At 34.2% G+C, this 26,133-nt stretch overlaps 1 protein-coding gene and 1 long non-coding RNA gene across 2 annotated transcripts; both read left to right on the forward strand.

Annotated features, from left to right (window-relative positions):
* Positions 1–4,036: 4,036 nt before the first annotated feature.
* LOC113708642 (hydroxyproline O-galactosyltransferase GALT2-like) lies at positions 4,037–10,817 on the forward strand. The gene is made up of 7 exons (XM_072064791.1): positions 4,037–5,130; positions 6,748–6,998; positions 8,074–8,364; positions 9,510–9,638; positions 9,742–9,915; positions 10,087–10,194; positions 10,309–10,817. The coding sequence occupies exons 1-7, from the start codon at positions 4,179–4,181 to the stop codon at positions 10,510–10,512; spliced, it is 2,109 nt and encodes a 702-aa protein (XP_071920892.1). The 5' UTR covers positions 4,037–4,178; the 3' UTR covers positions 10,513–10,817.
* Positions 10,818–12,461: 1,644 nt separating this feature from the next.
* On the forward strand, positions 12,462–15,455 carry LOC140014036 (uncharacterized). Its single transcript, XR_011820909.1, has 3 exons — positions 12,462–12,689; positions 14,509–14,588; positions 15,301–15,455. It is a non-coding gene; the product is annotated as an uncharacterized lncRNA (long non-coding RNA).
* Positions 15,456–26,133: the final 10,678 nt, after the last annotated feature.

Consider the following 26,133-nt stretch of genomic DNA (forward strand, 5'->3'; position numbering starts at 1 on the left):
CTAGGTTGTGAAATTGCAGAATACTACAGCTAGTTGTTTGCTTCCTCATCTCCTAGTAGTTACAGTGAGATCCTAGAAAGGATTCCTACGTCAATAACTGTACATATGAATGAGGAATTAATTAAGCTTATTAAGGAAGAGGAGTAAAATTTGTTTTTTTCCTCTATGGATCCTAACAAAGCACCAAGTAGTGATTGCATGTCCCCTCTCTTTTTCCAAAAATTCTGGGACATTGTCAAAACTGATTTGGTAAATGCAATCAAAGATTTTTTTTCATAGAGGTCTTTGCTTAAAGCAATCAATCACATTGTCATCTCTCTTATCCTCAAAGTAGACTATCCCTCTAATCTCAAATACTACAGGCCTATAATCCTGTGTCAAGTAGCCTATAAAGCCATAACTAAGATTCTTGTTGATAGATTGAAACCTTTTCTTAGCAGATGCATGAGCAAAAATCACTTAGCTTTTCTCCCCGACAGGCAAATCTTAGATAATTTCACCATAGCTCATGAATTCTTGCATTTCTTATAAAATAAGAGACATGGTAAAGAGGGCTATATGGCAGTGAAACTGGACATGTTTAAAGCCAATGAGAAGGTTGAATTGTCATTCCTCAAGGCCATTATGGAAAAGTTTTGCAATACTTGGATCAATTGGATAATGGAATGCATAAGCACAGTAACCTACTCATTCAACATAAATAGGAAGCATAGAGAGTACATAAAGCCATATAGGGGCTTGAGGTAAGGTGATCCATTATCATCTTACCTATTTCCGTTATGTTCTGAGGGTCTCTCGAACCTACTCTATAGAGCCGCACAAGCAAAAACAATTGTTGGGATGAGAGTGAGCAGAAATGGTCCAAAAATCACTCATTTGTTCTTTGCTGACAACTCAGTAATCCTTTTCAAAGCCAATAACGAGGGAGTAGACCAATTGATAAGGATCTTAAAAAGGTATAAAGAAGCATCATGCCAATTAATCAATATGGAAAAGTCATCAGTATTCTTTAGAATACGTGGGGTGATGAGAGATATATAGCAAGCTAAGCAGGGGAATTATTTGGATTCACCTATTATAATCTCCAAATCAAAGCAGCAAATCGTTGGATACATCAGGAGTAATCTGAGCAAGAAGGTGCAAAGCTGGAAGAATGGAATGTTGAGTAGTGCAGGAAAGAAAGTCCTCCTTAAAGCAGTTTCCATAGCCATGCCTACATATGCCATTTCTAGCTTTAAACTACCTTGCAATCTCTGTAAAGAAATCACTTCTGAAATGTAAAACTACTGGTGGGAAGAAGCAAAAGGAAGGAAAAAAATGCACTAGATGAAATGGAAAGAGCTCACAAAGGACAAGGAGAAAGGAGGACTGGGATTCAAAGATCTGTAGCACTTCAACAAAGCACTACTGACCAAACAGATTTCGAGAATAATCACACAACCAAATTTACTAGTCAGCAAAGTTATGAAGGGAAGGTATTACTCCAAAAGTTCAGTCTTCAACTGCAAAGTTCCAAAGAATGCCTTGTGGATTTGGCAGAGCATCATTAGTGCAAGATCTATTCTAAAGGAAGGAATAAGGAAAAGAATTGGCAATAGGAAGGGGACAAGAATCTAGGAAGATGGCTGGATACCTGACAATGAGAAACGGAGGCTTACGTCAATAAGACTATGGAACTACATAGCTCAAAAAGTTTCAGATTTGACCATGGAAGGCAGATGGAATAGACAACTGATCTTTAGGACCTTCAATAAAGAGGATGCAAAAAACATTCTAAAAATTTCAATCAATGCGGTTGAAATGGAGGATCAAGTTTACTGGAAACACTCCAAGCATGTGAAATAGATAGTTCAATTAGGATACAAGAAGCTAAAACGAGTAGGAAGAGAGAAGGAAGAACAGGTGACTAGTGGAGCAGGAACCAATTATGATAGTCCAAACAAAGGATTTGGAAGGCACAGTGGGAGTAGAATGTTAAACACAAATTAAAGCTATTTGTATGGAAGTGTCTAAATGAGATTTTGCCAGTGAATCAACTCATTTTCAGATAAACTAAGCAGGGGAATCCCATATGTAAGGGATGTGAAGCACAGCAAGAAACAATGGAACATGTGCTACTGAAATGCAAAAGAGCCCAGGAGATATGGAAATTGTCCCCAATCAATTGGAATGGAATCAACCATTTAACAGGATGTTGCAAAAAAAAAGGTGGATTGGGCTCACAGAAGCACATTTACAGAGAGGAACAGATGGCCATATTCCCCTCACCATCAGTGTACTCTGGCAGATTTGAGAAGGAACAAAAAAGACTTCGAGCAATGAGAAAAAGAACCACACAGAATTACTTGGAAAGCTCATTTGGAATGGATGGAGTGTGATAAACAATCAAAATTAAGTTACAGAAAAAGAGCACTTAGGAAACAATATCAAAAGAGAGAGCTCATGCTTCAACTCAAGAGGGCAATAGGAGCATCAAAATCCAAGTCCAAATACACCAATAGCAAAACTCTTTGGTGACAGGAGCAACAGACCAATCTGCCATGCCAAAAGCCACTTGGGCTATGAAAGAAAGGAAATCTAGGAATTGGACACTAGATGAAGCTGAAGTAGCGAGACTAGCACTCATCAAAGCCGAGGAACAACAATGGTCATGCATAATGGCATTACAGGAAGACAGGAACCTAGTTAAGTTGCTTCAGGAACAAGAATGCAGTTCATGTAGAGCAGCAACAATTTTGGCTGACATTAAGTCACTCGGGCTATTGTTTTCATAGTGCTTTTTTTGTTTTGAAAATAAGAACAGATTAGATAATATAGTTAATCTTAGCAAACATGCACAAACTATTTTCTTAGATGAAGAATGGGTTAATCCCATCTTCCTGTGCTAGAAGCACTTTTGTAAAGTTGGTTGGACTTTGGTCCAAACTTAGTTGAGTCCTTACTCACTCACCTATATAATTTTAAACATATCAATATAACTGTCATTTCGGAAAAAAAATAAAGGTAAAGAAACAAGAGCGGACTAGTTTTTGGAGAATATAACTACAGTAAAGTTTTATATAAACGTATAAAAGACTTATCGTCCAAATGGAGCCAATTATCTGGAAAAATAATTTTAGATGAGTATTATCATGGAAATCAACTCATAAGTCAGAGAGAGTTAAAAAAATATAAATATATAAGGAGGAAGTTGATGATTTGTACTAGACATCTTGATTGTATTTTGAATTTTTGCACCAATAAATACATCAATCACACACATGCCCAACACATACTCATAAATTCCACCAATTCAAAAAGGAAATTAATGCGAGCATAAAATAAATAAAAATAAAAACTCCAAAAAAATGAAAATGAGAATGAATATCGTACTAATAAATACATCAATCATACACATGCCCAACACATGCCCATAAATTCTACCAATTGAAAAAGGAAATTAATACGAGCATAAAACAAAATATAAATATAAACTCCAAAAAATGAAAATGAATATTATTATTTCCCCATTGGAAGAAAAATAATTAAAATAAAATCATTCCCCACCTCCAATAAACCAAAAAAAGAAAGTCATTTTAAAAAATTCCATACATGCACACGGACATCCTATTTTCCACTAATATCCCTTTTTCTTCTGCCTAGGGTTCTTCACTTTTTCTCAGTTGGGTCCCTCCCTCTAAACACCATCAGATCCAGCCAATTAATCCTCTCGGATGATTTTGTATACGTAATCTCCGTATAGTTTCGTCTACATTCATCATTGCTTAGAAATTTCGATTTCCTCGGCTTCTGATTGGTTAATCTTGCCCTGCAATGCTGATCAAGTTGGTGCTCTGCTGATCCTTTTGTTGTCGCAATTGGTTACTCTTCACGCAAAATCAGTTCGATGGTGCAGTGCTGATCCTTTTGTGGTCGGAATTGGTTACTCTTCACACAAAATCAGTCCGCATTTTTTCGAATTGGAGTTCCGTCTTTTGTGGGTTAAAAGTTTTTTCGCTGTTGAACTATAAGTCTCTTATTATTGAGGCATTTTCTGATTCTATTCATCTTAATTTATGCTTTTTATATTTATGAAGTGGGTATCTTGTGTGAAAGTTTGAGGCTTTGAGGACTGGGATTTTTTTTTCTTTTAATGTTTGTTGTTTTTGGGGTGAGAAATGAGGTGACGTTACTTATGCATGGTCAGAGGATTTTTATCTGCTTGTTGGGTGGGGCAGGGAAGGATGAAGAGGATCAGAAGTGAATCTCAGAGTGGAAGGAGGTTCAAATTGTCACATTTGTTAATGGGGTTAGCTGCATTATACCTGATTGTCATATGCTTGAAGTTCCCTAAGTTTTTGGAGAGTGCAGCAGTTTTGAGTAATAACGGTAATGATGTGGGTAAGGAGGGACTGCGAGTTGAGGTTGAAGAAGATACTGAACTAAGTAAACCGCGTCTGAGCTCTGCTTATAAGGATGGCTTTCATAGAATACTACAAAACAATGTGAACCAAAATGCTCCTCCAATGCCGCGTGAGGAAGCTTTAGAAGAGAAGAAAGGTGGTTCAACACCTGTTAACCCCCTTTCGCTTCATTATGGTAGAATAGCTGCTGCAATTTTGAGGCGTAGGAACAGAACAAGTGATTTCTCCGTAGTAGAGAAAATGGCAGATGAGGCTTGGTCATTAGGCACGAAGGCATGGGAAGAAGTAGGTAAACATGATGGGAAGGATATTGAGATGAATGCCACACTTGAGGGGAAGCCTGAGTCCTGTCCTTCTTGGGTGTCGGTGAATGCAGAAGAATTGGCTAGGGGAGATAATCTCATGTTCCTTCCTTGTGGGCTTGCTGCAGGTTCTTCAATCACAGTGATTGGAACACCACGTGTAGCTCATCAGGAGTACGTGCCTCAGCTGGCGAGATTAAGAGCTGGTGATGCACTGGTTTTGGTTTCACAATTCATGGTTGAATTGCAAGGACTAAAGGCTGTAGTTGGAGAGGACCCACCAAAGATTTTACATCTTAATCCTAGACTGAGAGGAGATTGGAGCCATCGACCAGTAATTGAGCACAACACCTGCTATAGGATGCACTGGGGCAGCGCCCAAAGGTGTGATGGTTTACCATCCAAGAGTGATGACGAAATGCTAGGTAAGGCATTGAATCTAGATTTTCATAGAATGCTCTCTTCATTTAAATACAGTGTCCCTTCCCCAGGGACAAATTGGAAAAGGAAAAGAACCAAAAACTGAAGACAATTGATTTTGAGTTCTCTTGATCGCTATAGTTAGATGCAGAATATCTCTTGATCGCTATAGTTAGATACAGAATATGGTTATAATCATCCTGATGCGTGAAGATAAAATCACAAACACTAAATGCTGTTGTTTTGTTGGATAGATTTAATGTAAAAATCCTAGTTTTGTGGATTCAGTCTCTTGGTATTTGACAATATATGGCAAAGAATCTGCTGACACTTTAATTATGCAAACAAATTAGCTTTTTCTTTGTAGGAAAATTACTCACTCTGAGATGTTTGTTAGACGCTTTGCTTCTTTTTTCCAAATTAGGGTTGATATTGGACAAATTCAAGCCCTATATCTATGTTATCAAGGTCAACTTGGTTCCTACACTTGAACTCAACCTAAAATTGACCAAATATAGTGTTGCGCTCAAATTTGGTTCAGTTGGTAGAACAGCTTCATATACTACAATGTTCCCATTTTCTAGTCCTTTTTGGGCCAATATCAACTTGAGTTGGAGCTCGAGTCCTCTCTTCCCTCATTCATTATGTTGTTACATATCTTAACAAAAAATATTTGCATTTAGTTAGTGTATACAGCAGCCCTTCTGCAGTCAGGTTGTTGATATCAAACAAATGTCAAGAAGATTGCTCCATGTCTTCTTTACGGATGCCACCTGTAGATGTCAAAGTATATCTGAGATATCATAGAAGATCAGGATTAGATTGCATAAGGAAGATCCCTAAAGCAGTTTAAATCTGGAGTACTCTTCAGTATTTATGTGTTTTTGACTTCTGGGTCTTTGAGGCATTTCCTAGGCTTGGGCAGGTGATCAAATTTTCCTATTTTGTGGGGTGGTTATAAAGTATCAAGTTTAAAGAAAAAGCAAAAGGAGTTCCATTAAGTTCAACAAGCTCATGTGCTGAATATCTGCAAGATAGAGGTCCGTGTTCTCTCTCAAGCTGCCAGAATCTGTCTTTCCAAGCCAAACTCCATACGAGTCAAACCTTGAGCAGCTCTTCTCTGTTCCAAGCCAAACTCATGCATATCTACTCCTAGTTCAGACTAGAGTAATGATGGAGAAGAAATGGCTTTTGACCTATTTTCTACTGTTGACTGCATGTGATCATATAGCCTTCAGTTTTCTCACATGTACTATTGGCTTCTCAATTTTATTTTTTTTTTCTTGTGCCTTTTTTTGGTGAGAAGTTTGTAACGAGAGGTTGCCCATATAAGTGCACATCATTCATTTTGCTTGAGAGTTCAGATGAATTGTGTGTTCCTTCTTCGTTTTTAGGTCATTCTTATATTGCAGCAAGAATGCCTGGTTTTTCTGCCCCTTGGGTACATTATTTCTAATCTTTGTCATTCATCGTGAATCTTTTAACTTTGCATTGCATTTGTCTTCTGGATGATGCTTGAGTTTATTGTTTTGTTCCCTTTTTTTCCCCTAACCTTTGTTTATTGATATATTAGCTTATTTGCCATCTGAACTTCCAGATTTCTAACAAAATATTCTTGGCAGTCGACGGCTTCTTGAAATGTGAAAAATGGATGCGAAATGAAATAGTGGATTCAAAAGAGTCCAAAATTTCAAAGGAGTCCAAAATCTTTTCATGGTTTGAGAGATTTATTGGGCGTGCTAAAGTTCCAGAAGTGACCTGGCCATTTCCATTTATGGAGGGTCGGATGTTTGTGCTTACTATTCGTGCTGGTGTTGAGGGATACCATATCATTGTTGGGGGTCGGCATGTGACCTCGTTTCCATATCGCACGGTATGCTAGTCACAATTACAAGAAGGCCCTGTGGTTGTTTCCATTTCAGCTCCTTTATGATGACTTTCTGCAAACCTTTTCCATACCATAGAGGTGCTTGCAATTGTTCTAGAAATAGTCGTTTGGTGACTGATATATGGTGTTCTGATATTTGATAAGTTGGCTGACCTCATGATCCATAGCGTTGACCCTCCCCCCTCCAAAAAAAAACTACTATCAAAATGGAGAGAAAATGTTTTTGAATGATTTTGTGAATGGTGTTTTCCTCTGAAGATCTGTTGAATGTTTTCCTTTTGTATTGAGCAATGCCTGTACATTGAACTTAGTATGTTACTATTGGTCATTCTTTGTTGGCTCTCATGTTGGACCACTTCATGTCTGTTAATTCTTATTGGTTTTTTAAAATGTAGTACTATATGCAGAAAAATGTTGGTCCAATGTTATTTGTCCTTTGACCACATGAGTTGTCATTACCTTACTGTTGCTTACTTGAATAACCACTAGATATGAGATCTGACCATATCCCTCCAAATAAAGTCAAATATCATTTGGGACAGAAATCCGGATATTAGAAGATATATTAGATTAAATTTGTATTTGCTGGTTAATGAGGTGGGAGTATGGTATATGATAAGGCTGTTACTGAAAGACGCAAATAGACAGAGGTCTGATGCAGATGCAGTTGGCTCCTGAGGTAATTGTGGAGCTAGGAAAGTAAGTAGACCATTATTTTCCTTCTTTCTCTTACGAGATGTTTGCTAGTCTGTTGGAAACTTTTAGAGGTGTAGACCTGGCTGGTTATTAAAATAGCAAATGGCATTGCCCAGCCTTAATCTTTTTACATTTGCACTAGTCGGATGAAGGATCTCATTGTTTCTTTGACCTCTATCCATAGATAATGGACTCTTTGAGTGTGATAAGCATAAATCTTTCATTTTACTTGACAATTAATATGATAAACACTATTGAAAATGCTTGAGAGTATTAAAAGTAAGAAATTGAATTTGTTGAAGTGCTTCTTTGTCTTACATTGCTTTGAAATCCTTTGGTGATCTGATGCTTACTGTTATTTCAGGGTTTTACTTTGGAAGATGCAACAGGGTTGGCAATCAAAGGTGATGTGGATGTACATTCGGTTCATGCCACCTCTCTTCCAACCTCTCATCCAAGTTTTTCTCCCCAAAGGGTATTGAGTTTCTCTGAGGAGTGGAAATCACATCCTCTGCCCCATCATGGTATTCAGCTTTTTATAGGGGTTCTCTCCGCCAACAATCACTTTGCTGAACGCATGGCTGTTAGAAAAACTTGGATGCAATCTTTAGCTGTCAGGTCCTCAAATGTGGTGGTTCGCTTCTTCGTTGCCCTGGTAAGCTTCCTTAATTTTCTTCTTCATCTGATATATCCTATTGAAAGCAGTTGCATTGGTGCATTTCAAAAGAAAGCTTGCTTTTATCAGATTGAGGAACAATCTGACACTAACTTGCTGATATAATTTTGACACTAAATTGGTGCATTTCAAAAGAAAGCTTGCTTTCTATGATTGAGGAACAAAGGCCTGATATAATTTTGACACTAACTTGCTGGGTTAATTTGTCTGTTGGATTTTCCTGTAGTAGACAAGTGTGGTGAAAGGTTCATTTGTTACTTCTATTTGTGAACAGATTATTCTTAGAACCTGAAATTTTGGTTAGAACTTGAAATAGAAGGTGATATGAAAGTGAAAAGTTAGAAGTATCCTTTTAGTGTCTCAACTACTTAAAGATCATGAATTTTCAACAATGGGCTCATTTTCCTTGTCTCTTGTGATTGAATTATGGGAGAGGAGATGATAAGTTTCCCAGGAAGGAGTTAGCTAATATTGGACCTATGAAATTGCCAGCTTATCAGGAAAATTTTGATTCTATCAAATGTTTGCAAAGCTTACTTGTTCTATGCATACAAGTAGAGAATCTGCACCAGTGCTTGTGGGACAAGTTGTCACCGTTGCCTTGTTAAATGGTGATACAGAATTGTTAATTTGATCAATTCATTTCGGTCCTCTAAAATGACCGTTCACCAGCACATATGATATGAGAGCCAACCATAGCACTTTCTTGGCAGATGTGGTTTTGCATGTTAGAGTTACATGCCAATTTGTCACAATAAACCCTTTCTTGCAGTAGCAGTGACTTGGTGGTGACCATGCAGATAATGAGCTGACTTGAGAGTTTAGTGGTTCTCTGGATTGATTATAACCTGTTTTAATGCTAAAACTTTTCTTGTATGAAAAATGCATACAACCATCAAATCTATGCATATCAATTGTTGATTCTCTATTAAGTACCATGACTTAATAACTGACTGTACATATATGAAAAGCATACAAATTTCAGTTCATTCTGTCAGCACCTTCAGAACAAGGACAAATGAAAAGCACACAAATTTCAATCTTCCGATTTTTTTGTTGCTGTTGATTTGCTTCGACAAGTTTTATGGATGAATTTTTACTCATACGTAACAAATGACATGCAGAATCCAAGGAAGGAGGTTAATGCTGTTTTGAAGAAAGAGGCTGCCTATTTTGGTGACATTGTTATTATTCCATTTATGGATCGTTATGAACTAGTCGTACTCAAAACTATTGCCATCTGTGAATATGGGGTTAGTTTAGTTCTATACTTTTTCCTTGATCCTCTGCCAATGAGCTCTTAATCAACTTCCACTTTTGATCTATCCCCAACATGGCATTAATGGTTTTCTGCAGGTTCAAAATGTAACAGCTGCATACATCATGAAAGTTGATGATGATACTTTTGTTAGAGTGGATAATGTCCTTGAACAAATTGAAGGATTCTCTCCCAAAAGATCCCTTTATATGGGAAATCTAAACCTCTTGCACAGACCTCTTCGAACTGGGAAGTGGGCTGTTTCCTTCAAGGTATGAAAGTATCCCTTCTGAAATCTAGATGTGATTTGACTGTTTTACTGGAGTTGATCCAAAGAAAGAGCAATCAACTTCTGTTAAAAAGGTTACATCCATTTCTAAGCAAGATAAATTTAATTGTCATTCTGCTTGTGTATCTGAAAGATAAACAATGTTGTGAAACAGGAATGGCCAGAAGCAATATATCCTCCTTATGCCAATGGACCTGGGTATATAATTTCCAGTGACATTGCAAATTATATTGTATCTCAACATCTCAAGCGTAGTCTCCGGGTATGTGGCAACTCAAAACTCTTTCCGTATTATTCTGTCAATGCAAGATCAAGGGCTTTAGAGTGCAAGGAGGATTTTGTCCTAAGCGTATTGTTCTCTTATAATCCCTGACAGTTATTCAAAATGGAGGATGTCAGCATGGGAATGTGGGTTGAGCAGTTCAACAGTTCTAAACCTGTCCAATATTCTCACAGCTGGAAGTTTTGCCAGTATGGGTGCACGGAGGACTATTACACTGCCCATTACCAATCGCCACGGCAGATGCTCTGTCTGTGGGCCAATTTGATTAAGGGCCGGGCTCGCTGCTGCAACTACTGAATTGGTAGGCAATTAACAATCTATGGATCTGGTTTCTCTACGTGTACAGTGACCTGATGTTGTCTTCCTGAAAACTTCACTGAAATGACAACTTTTCTGGTTGCCTGGCATGGCTGGTGGTGTCGAGGAATTGTTGGAAAGATTTAGCTACTGACTTAAAAGCAGAGGGAATTTCCCCTTTGAACCAGTCACCTTAGGTTCTCTGTAATGTATCCACGCAATGCACTGTAAGTTGTATAGGTTTTATGTCAGTTTGTACCATGGAATTAAATAATTAATAGCATTCTTGTTGTGGAGCGGGAAAACCTTTGAGCTTCAAGTTTTGTTCTTCACAAAAGTTGTGAAGAGTTTGGGAAGTGGGGTGCTACCATCATAGACATGTAAGCTATCGTTGGCAAACACATTTCAGACAGAATCTTGTCACGGGCTACTACAGTATGGTTGATCAAACTAGTTGATCCTTTTCATGTGCAAAAGTGCTTGTACTTCTGATAAAGACACAGGAAAAAAATGACAAATTGAAGTTCCAAAACATTAAAACTGAAAAAAAAAAAAAAAAAAAAAGTGGCACGAACAAAATAAAAGACCTAAGAGAGTGGAGAGAGTATTATTTGTGGGTCTAAAGAATGTTATCTTAAACTAAAATGGTTGTTGAAGCAAAGATAAACAAGAAACATGCAAATTCTGGAGATTGTATTGTCTTAGGCTAGAATAGTTGTAAAAGCACGATAAGCAAAAGCATGCAAAATACGACTGAACTTTTGATTAAGGCATAAGTCCAACCAAATAGGCGACAAAGAAAAAGTTGCAGATAAAGAATAAGGCAAAGGAGACCATTGAGTAATAAATATGCTAAACATGATGTGAAAAATAACAGCATATATTCCAACACAATGAAAATAACAGTTCAAGAAAGTTTCCTTCATCGACATAGCTAAGGGTTTGATCCTCCAATGCGAGAAAACTTTCATTAGGAGCCAAAAGAAATAAGGACATGAAAGGAGTGATAAAGTTCGATTAAAAAAAAAACTCCTTCTCGTGTTAAAAAAAATGAAAATTATGTTTTTGTGTTCAAAATATTTGATATAAATTAAAAGTAAAAGACGTATATTGCATTTCAGACCGTGCTTTGAGATGAACTATTTTGATGAAGATAAAAATATTACCTTGGAGAAAAAGTACAGCAGAAGAAAATGTATTCTGCTTTTTTTTTTTTAAAAGAACTAATTTTAGTAAGAATGGTAAGTTTTAACTTGTAATCGGGATTTCTAAACATTGTGGATTGAACACATTTTTCCATTTCTACTTATTCTTTTACGTGTCTTGCTGAAATCATTCCTAAACTATTTTTGGCGCGAATTATTTTTGTTTTTTCTTCCTAAACTTAAGGCTTTGAGTGTGAGGACCCGAAAATTTACTTACTTTTATCTTATTTTACTGGTTTTTTAATTATTTATTCAACTGTTTACTTCGAATAATTTATTTCAACCATTTTAAATCTATTTACATGGAACAATGCCTTACTTATATTTTTAAAACAAATTTAATTTTTCTGCGGCTCGTCTAGTATGGAATAGCGAATACACATTTTTCGAGACAATATTCGATCCGAGAGTGCAATTATCTTGGAGAATTAAGAATGATCAATAGTAGACTAAGAAAAGTTAATTGAGGGATTAGAGGTGAGTGAGTTCAAATTAAGCTTTTATCGCACACGAGTCGAAAGTTTGCGTATTTCGCGTCAGAATGACTAAGTGGAGATTTGAGAAATTAATACTAGACTAGTAAGAGTGAGTAATTATAATGTTAAAGGGCGTATCTTGGAGGATTAGTGCATGAGTGTATCAAACCCGAGAGAAAAAGAGGTTGTACGAAACCTTATTCCGACAACTATTCAAAGTTGACTTTTTGGCAAATCTTTCTAGCTGCTTTTCCCTCCAATCTTCCAAGACAAGCCACAAACTCTCACATTTCTCTCTCTCCATTTTCGGCCAACAGCAAGAAAAGAAAGGGAGGAAGAGAACTCCATTTCTTTTGGCTTCCATTTTGTCTACAAATCATCATCCAACTTTCTAGTTTCTTGGAGATTCATTCTATCTTGGAGAAAGAAGCAATCTTGTGGAATTTCTTGGAGGAAATTTCGGTGGAAAATCTGGTTTTTTTCAAGGTTTTAAAGGGTAAGCACTCAACGTCTTTAACCTTTCAAATTATAAGAAGTTTAACGGTTAATTTTCATGGGTTTGAAACCCTAATCGCGTTTATAGCCTAGCGGACTTGAGGAACCATTTCTCTCGCTTTAAATCATAGGTTAGCTGTCTTGATGAGGCCTCTAGATATCTGACTTGAGGCTTGATTGTTTGATTATGGTTGTTTATGTGATAAATGAGATGTTTATGGTTAGAAAGTGGAGAGAAATCGAAGGAAAATTGTGAAGGCAAGCCGGCCGAAAATTCTGTCCATGTTGTTCTGTTTTTATTTCGAAATTTTGATGCTTGGTTGGCTGTGAAATTGATGGATATATGTTGTATATTGTGTGTACAAAGTGCCTTTCAAAAATTGTATTGAATGGTTGTGCAAAACTTTAGTTTTGGTGAAGATTCAAATCTGGAAAACACATAGTAGGGTACTCGGACAGTACTTCTTTGTCCGAACATAACTCTTTTTATAAAATTCAAAATTAGCATTCAAAACTAGACATTCATAGCTTTCCAACGGTATAAAAATCCCCTGTAGTTCATTTTGAGTGAACCGTAATGAGTCCAAAAAGTTGGCTGTTCTGTTTTGACTGTCTGTTCGAATGAAACTGGGAAGCTGCATCTTGTGGCTTGATTTTGTCCCATTTGTGAAAATATTTTCAAAATGATGTCTCCTGATGAATTGTAGAATTTGGAACCTAGTTTCCAATGCCGTAAACCATTCTCAATTTGGAGTTGTACAGAGCTAGATATGGTTTGATTTCGGAAATGCGACAGAACTGGAAACTGGAAACTTTTCCCTTCCTTGCTGACCAAATGGTAAAATCTGTTTTGGGATATTATATTTCCAAAATTTTAGTCTTATTTAACCATAAATTGCTTATTAAATGTTTTTGGGATCTTGGTTTAAAAAATGGAGCGAATTGGGGCTGGCTTCGTTGGACAAAACGTTTGAAAAAGAAAGAGAAGTAGGGTGGCAGATTAGCTTTGAAACATTTCGCAAACTTTGGTCGTTTCGTTAACTACCTTCCCGTGTGAGTTTCAATCTAAACTTTGATAGAGAGGTAGTCCACATATGGAGGTTTAAGTGTACCAAATTTGGTATAATTTCAATACCATTTCGATGCCCAAATAATGCCCCAAACATTGCTTCTCAAATCTGAAAATTCACTGATCAGATTACAAAAATCAACCGAATTTAAACTGTTATATCTTGTTGTTCAAAACTCCGAATTTTGTTCCGTTTGTTGTGCTTGAAACTTTGTATAGGACTCTTATTGTGTTACAAATTTCAAAGGCTGATTCATTTTTTGTGAATTTTTCCGAATTTCCAAATATCGCCGAAAACCAAGACTGGTTCTGTCTTACCTTCTTCAATCAGCAAATTTGAGCTGAAATATGAAGGTTCTCCGTTTAGAATCTTGGAAAAGTGTTTTCTAGAAACTTTTAGTACTTTGAATTTAGTTTACAACGGTATAAATTTTTCCATTTTTGGTCATACTGAACTCCAGATCTGATTTTACAAAATTTATCGCGCAAAGCTGAAAATTCATGATTTCTTGGGAAATGAGTTTTGAGAACTTTTCATTGTCTTTCGATATCGATCATCCGTTTTAAACTCATTTTCATGAAGGATGCAAGTTTGTCTTGTGACTTTAAATTCTCACTTTTGAATCTCGATTTTCGAGATATTAAAACTCTTTTAAGACGTTGTCTTAATATTACGCAAGTATACATTCTTCCTTATTTGGCAAGGGGTTTGTAAATATTTGTGAGTGATAGTTAAATGTTATTTCTTCAGGCACTCAAGAGAATTTTGAAGAGAACCTCGGAGCTGACCACTAAAGATCTTATTTGCACTTACTCACTTATTTTGAATTGGTGAGTGTCAAGTGCATGAATAGTTGCCAATTATGTGAATTGCTTCTTATTGATTATCTGATTTACAATTGTCGAGTCAAGTGTGTACTTTATCGCACTCGTTCTCTTTTAATTGATTATACAATTGAATTGCTCATAGTTGAATTTATATTTGTGGTTGAACATGCCGATTGGAGTGAATCTCATCGGCTTATAATTGTATTTGTCGATTGGAGTGAATCTCATCGACTCATAATAATAATCGGGGGACGCCTAAATCTCAATTGACCGACCTTGCGATTCGAGCCAGCATGGGCTTGCTCGCGAAGCTCGGTGAACCATGAGATAATCAAAAGCTTGATCTATTAAGAGATCTCGCTTGACATACTCGTGGAGTAGTGCCTTTTATAAAAGAAGTGCGGGCCCAGAGCAAGGGTGTAACGGTGAACAGGAGAGCAGAGTAAGTGGAGTTTTACGCACTTAATACCTACCCGGTTGACGGAGTGTCATCGCGGGAAAGTATTTGATCGAGCCTTGGCGAAACATGTGGAACCTAACTCCTGAGAGCTCCTGTATCCTTATTGAATGTGTGTTATTATTATTTGTGAATTACTTGAATTTTCTTATTTTAATTTTCGTACAAATGTCATGGGTATGTGAACTATGTATTTGCATGTTTTTTTTGGTCTCACTGAGCGTCAGCTCATCCCATTAGTTTGTTTTTCCTTAACAGGAGCTCGGAATGGAAAGAATTTTGGGGAGAGCCGACTTGTTTACTTCTGATTAAAATTTTGGGATGTAATTGACTAGTCGACTCATAGTGGTTGCATTTTGGGGAAAAGTTGATGTAAGATTTGAATGTTCCATTAAGAAAGCGACTTTTCTGCATTTCGACTTTTATTTATTGGTTGCGTACCTTTAAGCTTGGAATTGACTTGTATTGAGTCCTGACTAGAGTTGGGCAGGCGTTCCGCGAATATCCTTGGATTCGCCCTTGAAAGAAGTGGGGGCGTCACATTGAGTGTACTATTTTCCTTTGAATTTGTGCATGTGAATATCAAATTATTTGAATTTAGTAAGTAAAATATGAACTCCATTGAGTCATAGTGATTAAGAGTTCGAGTATGCTATAAGAGTGGGCATTAATAAACTAGTTCAATGTTTTAGGAAATTATTTGATGCATTTTCACATGAAATTTCTGCATTAAAAAAAAAACTTGATTCCGTAATTTTAAGTACTTAAAAGAAACACCTTTTGGGTTTACTTTGCGATACAATACACAAACATTTTGGGTTTACTTTGCGATACAATACACAAACATTTTGGGTTTACACATATATCCCTCTTTAGTTAGATGTGCTTTTTGTCTTTTGAAGCAACACAACCGTTATTCTTATAGAAGTAGCACCAAGTACTATAGTTTTAAAGTTAATTCTAACCACTATTAAAAAAAAAAGACAAAAAGCAAAGACAATGATGACAAAAGCAAGAAGGGCCACATTTTGCTATTGGTTCTCTTAAATATTATACGAAGTAATAATTCAGAAATTTACATCGATTTCCTAATCAATAGTGAAATCAATTATCAAATATTTTACATAATCAACGTAAAAGTCATGTATGTTTAGAATATAATTATATCTATTCTTTTCTTAATCTTTGTGGGAGATAATTATTCAAAATTATTATGATTCAGTTAAATTTCAAATTAAAGCTTTTTAAGGTTATGCAAAAGGTAGGAGGGGGTGGAGGATTTGTCAAGTCTCTCCACCGGCTCCACCACAGATAAACACTATTATAGCACTACTATAAGCACAATTATGGCTATATAACACTATTATAGCACTAGACGCTTCAACAATATTCATTTATAATTGTCTCAAACAATTGGATGGTAAATATACAAGTACTTTCTCACATTTGGGTAGATTCGATTTTCAAAAATTCAATGGTTCAAATTATGCCACATTGATATAATACAATTTGAACCGTTGAATTTTTAAAAATCGAATCTGCCAAGTTTTGACCATACTTAGAAGCACCTACTTATTCTTGATTTTTGTCATTCTTCGTAAACTTCTTTGTTTGGGGATGATGGTATGGTAAGTTGGGCCTTGGGAGCAATTATGGTTGGAAGATTTGCCAACAACACTCCATGGAATTTTGGGCCCAAACAATGCAAGTGAGAATTGTGATTATTAATAATAAGCAATGGTCATTGTAAGTTGTCATATACAAATTTTTAACATTCACCAACAAAGGAAGTAAAGCTTTTTTTTCAATTTTTTTTCATTTTTGCTTCCCACACCCTTCCTATCCTATCCCCAACTGTCAATCCAAGATTCGAATCCTGAACCTTGTAGCAACGAAACCTCTAACAACTTGAATGAAGTGCTTTTCTCAAAGAACAAGGGAAATAAAGTGTACACTATCAATATGTAATAACGAATTTTATCTTACACATTTTAAAATGGACTAACCTCACTTCTATTTTCCCTAACATACATTTGGTTATTCAAACTTTAAAAATTTCAACTTGGTTCTCTAAAATAGTCCAAAAATATCAATTCAAACCCGCAATTTGTTAAAAAAAAAAAAATCAACTTGGTTTTCTAAAGTAGCTTTCCAAAATCACGAGTTCATCTCAAAATTTGGTAAAATCTCAATAAACGTCTTCAGCTTATTCCTTCAAGACTTTATTGTTACTGTCAGTAAGCATAACTAACTATGGGGGAATCTAGTTACAAAATAAGAAATTGAGTAGGCCTAGTTTCATCCTTGTGAAGAGTTCATTCTGGCTTAGAAGTTTCAAAGATAAAGGTGCATTTTTTTTATTATTAGTGATGAAACTTTTAGGTTGTGTTTGGATTGTATTTTCCGTCATTTTTCATGGAAAAATTACTGTAGCGATTTGATATATGTGAGGAAAAAAGCTGATAGGGAAATGTGATCACGGAAAACGACAATATTTTCCGACGGAAACAAGCAATCCAAGCAAGCCTTTAAATTGCTTTGCACTAATATTACAACAAATTTAGAAAAGACTACACTTTTTTCATTGTAACAATTTAAGATGAGATTTTTTTTTTTTTGGTAATAAAGACTAAATGGCGTTTTGTACTTTACTTTTCCCGCAATTAGATATCCTCATAGAGCTAGTTACTCATTCTAGCCTCAATAAAGGTTTGAAGGATCACATTAGGATTATTATCTTAGTTTGGAGGACTAAGTTGAGATTTTATCACTCTCAAGGACCAAATTGAACTAATTTGTCAGGATTCGACAACTGGAAAACAACACGTCATTTTACCGTATAAAATAACAAGTCAAATTTAAAAAAAAAAATCAAAAGCGTACATTTAATTTTGATTATGGGCACATCTAATGTAACAATACATAAATCAAGAGCAACTCTACGATGTTAATCATTTTCGTCACTTTTTAATTTCTAATATTTTTCTTGTGATGAAGGATAAAATCATACTATGAATGTTTCACATAAAGGTAATTTAATAGTTCTATTACCACCCACAACCACAATATATCAACACAGCTTTAAAATCATCCACAATTATATATTTCTTAGCACAAATTTAAGGTGTGCCAAAATCACTGGTCCTTATAGATGATTATGCACTTTCAATATGTTAGTTTACATATTAGTTGCAGCTTTTTTTCTTATTTTATTTTGATAAACAATATAATTTCATTGTAATAGATCTGTGCTAATAGTGGGAATTATATCAAATATGCAAAAATACAACAGGTCCAAAAAATGTTATTTGCAAATCAAATTTGTTCAATTATTAATTGTTCGTATTCATTGCATCATTATAGCTTACTTCTCATCATATACATTTAGTTTAAAGTAGATTTCAAATCTTACAAAAAGAGAAGAGGAATGACTTGAGAAGCAAACATGGAATTGGCTTAAAGTTATTTAATGTTGCACTAAGTTGTATCTTCAAAAAAAAAAATGGAATGCTATAATCACCTAAGCCTTGTTTGATAATCCAATTCAGTATTTAAATTTAATGAGTTCAGATTTTAATATATTCAAACACGTTTAATAACTAAAAATAGATAATCTGAATTAATTAAGTAGCATTGAACTTTTTAGACAAAATTTGCTCCTAAAATCAATAGCTATTTATTTATTACTTAATGTGATATTCACTCAAATGTATCAAATTTAATATTTAATAATTCAATAATTTAACAGATTCAAATTTTAGATTTCAAATTTCAAACTTGAATTTTATCAAACACATGTAGGACACTTGTAATCAATTTGATCAATTTTTTCAAATTTCAAACTTATTTAATGTCCGGATAGCTGAAATAGATATTTGGTAACACCTGTAATCATATAAATTCATATCTTAGCATTAACATAGGCAGGGACGTTGTAGACCACTCACTGACTGAGTACTAGATTTCCTCGCGTGAAAATGCTACGGATCGGATTGGAAATTTGCCGATACACAAGTGGATAACTGGACAGGAGGACTTGGCGCTTGGGACCATGTCCCACGCCGTGGCCTCGATCTTTAAAGTACTATCGACATCAACCAGCGGAAAATACGTGTCTACTTTGTCGGCAACACGGACAACCGCCACGTGTAATTTTGTAATGGATCAAGTTTCATTTGCTTGCGCCACGTATAAATACGACATGTCGGCAAAGTCATACGATGTCGTTTGGCTTCCTTGCCTTCGGTTGTGGTTAAACAGCGTATGAATTGGCTAATTTTGGATGTGGACATTTGGTGGATGGATGGAGAATACTAGGGTCTTTTGCTAAAGGACAAAAATTGACCCTGGGCGTTTGGATAGGGATTTTAATCTACCAATATTTATTTATTTTAAAAAGTTTATAATAAAATCTCTCTTAAAACAAAAAGGAAGTGGTAAAATACAAGCTAGAACTATGTGTATCCTTTTGAAGGGGGAAGTTACCCTTGATATTATTACTTAATTTTGTTAAAGTTATTCCTTAAAAAAAAGTTACGGATTATATAAAAAGCCTCCTTTTAATTGTTAAATTTTACGGCGATCTTTTCATGAGATTTAGAGTGCATTTTGAATGAATTTCTCATAAAAAATGAATGTTAACAAAAAGTAATCTTTTTAATTTCACAATTAACGAAATAATTTAAAAGGAGTGGCAACTCAAATTAAAATATCAGAATAAAAAATGCCAAAAAGTTAAAGCTAATACCAAATGAAATTCCAAATTCAAAAAGTTAGAAAAGGTAGTTAGAAAAGGATCTTGTAACTACGATTTTAAAACTAAAACATTTTGTTTATTGATAAAGCGTCTATAATAGGATATTACTATGTCTTTTTATACTCTTTACTTCTTTTTAAAAGAAAAAAAAGATGTTGCTTTTTTTTTTTTATCAGCAATGATACATTTATATAATCTACTCTATTTTAATCTGGAAGGGAAAGAGGGACTTAAGAAGACTGTAGTAGAAACTAGTGGACATACATACTCAATTAAATCAAAAAAAATATTATAACATAAATTTAAAATTTTTTTTATTGTAAATAATAATTCAAACCTTATCTTCGACCCAAAAGGACTTAAGTCCCTCTCGCGGTTGAAAAAGAAGATGATGCTTGGTCTCTGTAACATCAATCTCTTTCAAGCATAAGAACACTAATTAGGTGGGCCTAGCCTATACCGATGTGATGACCCAAACAGATAAAGGAGAGAACGTGTGGAACGCGATTGTCCATGTATTTTAGCTAGTTAAATATATGTACATGTAATTGTCCATGTATTTTTCGCTTGAATGAGAAGCGATGACTCATTATCTATAAAAGCGAGTTATGATTTTGAAAGTATGTACTGAACCGTGATGGTGATTGAAATCAGATTTGTCCAAATTTTTTCTTTTTTTTCAATAATCGAAATTATTGAAAATAACACAATAAAATTAGATTAATATTCAAAAATAAATGAAATTCTGGTGCAAGGCACAATTTAAGATGGAGTCTACAAATCAATACCATCCAGTCAATTGGTAACTGAAAATGCGGCTGAGGACCTTAAACTTGAAGTCCAAACTTTTTCATACTAAAAAAAAATGAGCAAGAGATCTAGGCTAGCCAGAAGTACATTAGATTTTGTGGCAAATGAAGATTTTCAAAAAATTTCTTTTTCTAGAAGAGAAGCAGCGGAATTTGAAAAACAAGGAGGAAGTAGGAGGATTAAAGTTCAAGACTTTTAATTTTTGGAATATCAATCTGCCACTAAACCAAAGCCTCTTCGGCATAGCAAATATATAGATTGACAAACACAAAAGCTAAACATAATTGGGTCAACATGGTGGTACCGACAATCAAAGGTTTCTGTGAAATGAAATCATGGAAACCTAGTTTTTCAATTTTCATGATGTGAGAGTAAGTTAATATTTCATTTTAATTGCAAAATGTCTAAATTTATTTAATGTGTGTGCGTGCATGTGTTTTACCTTTTTTAATTTTTTTCTTTACTAGTTACATGTTTTTTTTGATAATTTTACTAGTTACATGTTAATCATGGATTTAGCATGGTATAAACTTTTTGTTATCACTTTAATCTTATCTTTACACTTATAATTTACCAAAAAAGGAAACTTCCCATAACAATGTCCAACTCCTTACCTAACTACCTAAGCACGGGTTTCAAATATAACCATACATCATCATGTAACTTAAAAAAGATAAGTATCATTTTTAAGAAAATGATATAAAAGGATCATAATCTTGCATTAATAATGTAAAGTATATAGTAATGAAATTATGTCGTGCAAAAAACAATTATTGTTGACATTGCACAGACATTGATTTTGCCACCAATACTAATACAAATATTTCCTTTTGTTTAGAGATGTCTTCAATTAGCAGTTTACACGGATTTATTACCATTAGCAATGTTAAATGCGCAACAGGAGAAGGCGTAGTATTAATAGTAGGGACCAAACTTACTAATTTGTATTCATTCATGCAATCCTCTTTAATTTCCCTCCCCATTTTTATGTGTTCTTAGTGCATGTAGGTCCTGTACGGTTGAAAAATGAATCGAACTATTCGGTATTTAAATTGAAGTTAGTTTGGTAAGAGTTCGTTTAAGTTTAATTCACCAATTAATTAAACCAAACTTGAATAACAATTTGTCTTTGATGAACTTTTAAATTCGGTTTGAGCTCAATTGATTAACACATAAGTGAAATTTACATATAAAAAATGCAAACTATTCGAACTCGACTCAGGTTTACCTCGATAAAATCTCGTTCCAACTCAGATCGAGAAGTAAACAAGTCAAATTTAAACAAAATTTTAAACTAGTGAAAATAGTCAAACAAGTTTAAACATTAGAGTGTTTAACTTGTTTAAACTTCTTCTCCCTATTCATTCACTCTCAATTTTTATCCTCGCTCTAATACTTAAAGTGGAATACTTACATATAAAATCTGATTTTCCAAGAATTAATTGCAATCAAATATTTCTGCAAATGATTCAAAATATTTAACTTGGCTGATGTTTAAATAACAAAGGAGAATTATTGACAATTGAGTACCTAATTCCAGTGATGATGTGGCCGATCTTGCACTGCTTATTTATAAGTGTACGTATAGATTGAGTTTACCTAAATATTTTTAATTATCTTTAAGCATTTAAACATTAAACACTAAAAGTCATCTTCTAACATTGCCACATTTTTGCATTTTCAGACAAAAACTCTTTGCTTGACAGCGCAAAGATTTTATGTACTTAGCTTTTGATGTGGCAATAACAATACATGTGGTCTTTCAATTGGTTGTGGCATCGCGGGACTTCTTGTAATTAATATGCTTTCTCTATAATCGTGTGATAGACAAAGCCTCCTACGTAAATTGATTATAACCAAACAAAAAAAAGGGCAAATCGGACTAATCAATATGATCTTCATAAGTTCATATTAGCTGCTTGACGATAAAAGTATCCGTGTGGTTTTGCTTAGATAAATAAATAAAAGTACACGAGAAAATTCAGTGGATAATGGGACTTAACATGACCATATTTCAAATTCTACTGCAATATTTTTAAAAAATGTTTATAAACTAAACTAATGTTGAAGAATCAAATGACAGATATTCTTTAATTTTTATGCTTATATCCTTATTTAAAAAAAAAAAGAAGAAAATTCTCTCATTAGAAGTTTTCAATTCTCTCTTTTATCTTGTAATAGAGAAGATGTCCTGCAAATAATTAGTGTGCCACCTTGAGATTTTTGAATTCTTTCTTGAAATTATTTTTCCATTTTCAAGTTTTCAGGCAAGTATAGGTGACATCCCAAATCTCATGCTGTGGAAATAAATGATCAACCGACAATATTTTATACCACATGAGCCACATCATACAAGCGTCCAACACATCCGGTTAAGGCTTCCCATTTCGGTGGATCTATAACATGTCATACAAGTGTTTGAGCTATGGCTCATGTCACACGATATCCATAATCACTCGCAAACATGTCGTACAACATGAAACACAAGTTAGAAAACATTAAATACATAGAATGAAAATATCATACTATATGCCAAAATTACAAATTGTAAACACTAAATAGAGGGAATGAGATTTCTTTCATGTGGGCACACCAAAAGTGGTTGAGACTCCCTTTTTTTTAAGAGGGAGTGAAAATAAAAACCCTATACCTAATCAATTAATCATTTACTTTTGTTTTGACAATGAAAGCTATCCCCACTCCCCACTCCCCATCCTCTCATTCTTTTGTTGAAATTTATCATGTGAGCAGCAACTGTGAACAATCATTAAGTGTGTTTGGCTAGTAGACTATTTAGGATAATTTAATGAAACAAATATTATAGCATTTTTTTGATGTAATGTATATGGAATAAAAAGGTGATTGAAAAATATATTGATGATACAGACAAATAAAATTTGGCAAATAATATACTATCCAAACAAATATTATTTTATAAAGATGATATATTGCACATCCAAATGATGTTACGCAGAATAATTGAAACTATCTTGTAGTTATAATGTCTTTTTTTTTGTTGACACAGGAGAGGTATCCTAGCTTACGCCAAATTTGTCCCCCTGTGGTGGTGCTGGGGCTTGTCCCAAAGATGCACCACATGCTAACTAGGCAGGAATTGAAACGATGACCTTCAAGTAAAGACCTAGAGAGCCAACCAGCGAACTATTCGCTTGGGGGCCTTGTAGTTATAACGTCTTGTGTACACATGTTATTTTGACCAAAAATACCTATTTTACATAAGCTAAAATGTGAAAAATACTTGTTAATTTTTGAGTTTGAATTGAGTAACCTACTTTTTAAAGCTTGTTCATACTAAATAGAAATTGATAAAAACTTCTCATGAAGAACAAGATAGTTATTAAAGCTTATTAAAGTTATTTAAAGCTTGTTAATGCCTATTTTACTCAAACAAGGTTCGAGACGTTTTTGCATCATCCATGCAACTTTTTAGTAGCATACGTTTTATTGTAATGGCACGAGATGCTTATATTAAGAGGAAAATAAATCATAACATAAAGACAAATGGCTGTAGTTTCAATCCCATGTTATGTAATTACAATCAATTAAGTCCTGCTCTATTGATATGCTATCAATCGTTTTAGCAAAAAAGACAAAGGGTACAATGGATCATTCCAATTTCACCGATATTGGCTCTAAATTTGCTACCCAAAAAAAAAAAAAGGATATTGTCTCCAAATTGTGTATTTACTAAACGAATTAATTATTCTTGTATCTACTAAACCAATTCATGTGCCATTGACAGGATTACTAACTATTTTAGAAGTGAATTTTCTTCTCTGGATGTGGTTTTGAATGGCATAAGATTTTTGTATAAATTCTTTTGGCATTTTACATTCTTCTATGTGGGAAAAAAAATTCAATCTTTGCAGTCATATGATTTGGCTCGAGTAGCCACAAATCTTATTAATGAGGTGAAGGAATAATTTCTCTGTATGGTTTAATAAAGCGGCAAATACCATTATTGTAATAATAGTTGCCCTTATTTTGTAATTGTAATGGTAATTATAATTACCATTATAGATTTACAAAAGAGTCCCTTTTGACATTAATCTATTTCATCTCTTTCGCTCACAAAAATCATCGTGAATCCCGCCACTTTATTATCCACCTCTGATGTTCTATCTGATCCGCTTGGCTTTCTTTGACCAAGTCCCGTGCCATTGCTAAAAGAAGAAACTTTAATAAAATAAAGTAAAAGTATTTAAAGCAAATTATCCAAATAGTCACTAAACTTTTTCAATAGTCAAGATTTGGCCACTCAATTATTAGTAATATGCTTTTACCCATTAAACTATCAAAAGTGTAAATTTTGGATCATTCCGTCCGATTTCACAGTTAACTTTGTTAGATCTAATAGTCTGCACGATTTACAAGATACACTATTAATAGTTAGATTTGGTATAGTTAACGAAAAAATCAAACGGAATGATTCAAAATTTACACTTTTAATAGTTTAGTGGATAAAAATATACTATTAATAGTTGAATGGTCAAAACTCAACTATTCAAGAAGTTTAATAGCTATCAAGATAATTTGCTCAAATATTTAACAGTTCAACATTTTAACGGATTTAAATTTCAAATTTTAAATTTCATACTTCAATTTTATTAAATGCACCCTAAGATACAAGCCTGTCTTTTCTTTATTAAAAAAAGAGCTAAAGAAGACACAACTTGATGTTACATAAATGACTACCTTACTTTATTGTACATTTCCTTTCTTGGAAACTGGTAACTGCGCAAAAAAAGCCTCAAGCACATGACCAAATCCAAAATCTCAACAGGGAGTTATATATTAAAGTTCCATATTCTCACAAACAACATCAACCAACAAGAATTGTGGCAATATAATACTTTTCTCTCGATCTCTCCATAGCAATTGCATCATACAATTGATCGCAATATCGGTTTAATTTGAATTTTAATGAATGAGATTACAGGCTCAAATTTCAATGGACGATGGATGAGAGTGTTTTTCAAAAATTAGTTTTTCAAATACAATAAAAATTTTTAAAAAGTACTCAAAAAGGTAATCTAAAAATTAGTTTAAAATTTTAAAAAATATCTCAAAATATATTCTAGAAACTCTTCTACTCTTCAATATCCCAAAATATAATCTGAAAACTCTACTATAGCAAAATTTTTCAAAAACACCCCAAAAATAGCTAATCCAAACGGAGCCATATTTTTAGATATTATTGTTTTCATATTCATATTTGTTGACTTAATGTATATAATTGACATATTTGTTACCTTAGTGTATACATTTGTTGTCTCAGTATATACCGTATGTAATGCAAATAGACAATTCCACAAGTCGCGGATCTCAATTATTACAATGGTCATCTTCCAAGGTAATACATATTACCCGCCTTCTATTTCGAAAATGTTTTTTCTTTTCTTTCCTTTTTTTTTTTCAGCTTAACAGACCAGGAAAAAGGTGTGGACCATCATAAATTCTAAAACAAACTTACCATCTAGCTTGCGTAAAACTTTACCAAAAAC

The sequence above is a fragment of the Coffea arabica genome, chromosome 9c, assembly GCF_036785885.1.
Source record: "Coffea arabica cultivar ET-39 chromosome 9c, Coffea Arabica ET-39 HiFi, whole genome shotgun sequence".
In the NCBI taxonomy this organism is placed as follows: domain Eukaryota; kingdom Viridiplantae; phylum Streptophyta; class Magnoliopsida; order Gentianales; family Rubiaceae; genus Coffea; species Coffea arabica.

What these genes read in the sequence shown, in the direction of transcription:
- LOC113708642 (XM_072064791.1), top strand. Translation starts at nt 4,179, where the DNA reads ATGGTCAGAGGATTTTTATCTGCTTGTTGGGTGGGGCAGGGAAGGATG. An exon ending in GAGTGATGACGAAATGCTAG is followed by an intron (nt 5,131 to 6,747) that starts GTAAGGCATTGA and finishes TATTCTTGGCAG; the next exon opens with TCGACGGCTTCTTGAAATGT. An exon ending in CCTCGTTTCCATATCGCACG is followed by an intron (nt 6,999 to 8,073) that starts GTATGCTAGTCA and finishes CTGTTATTTCAG; the next exon opens with GGTTTTACTTTGGAAGATGC.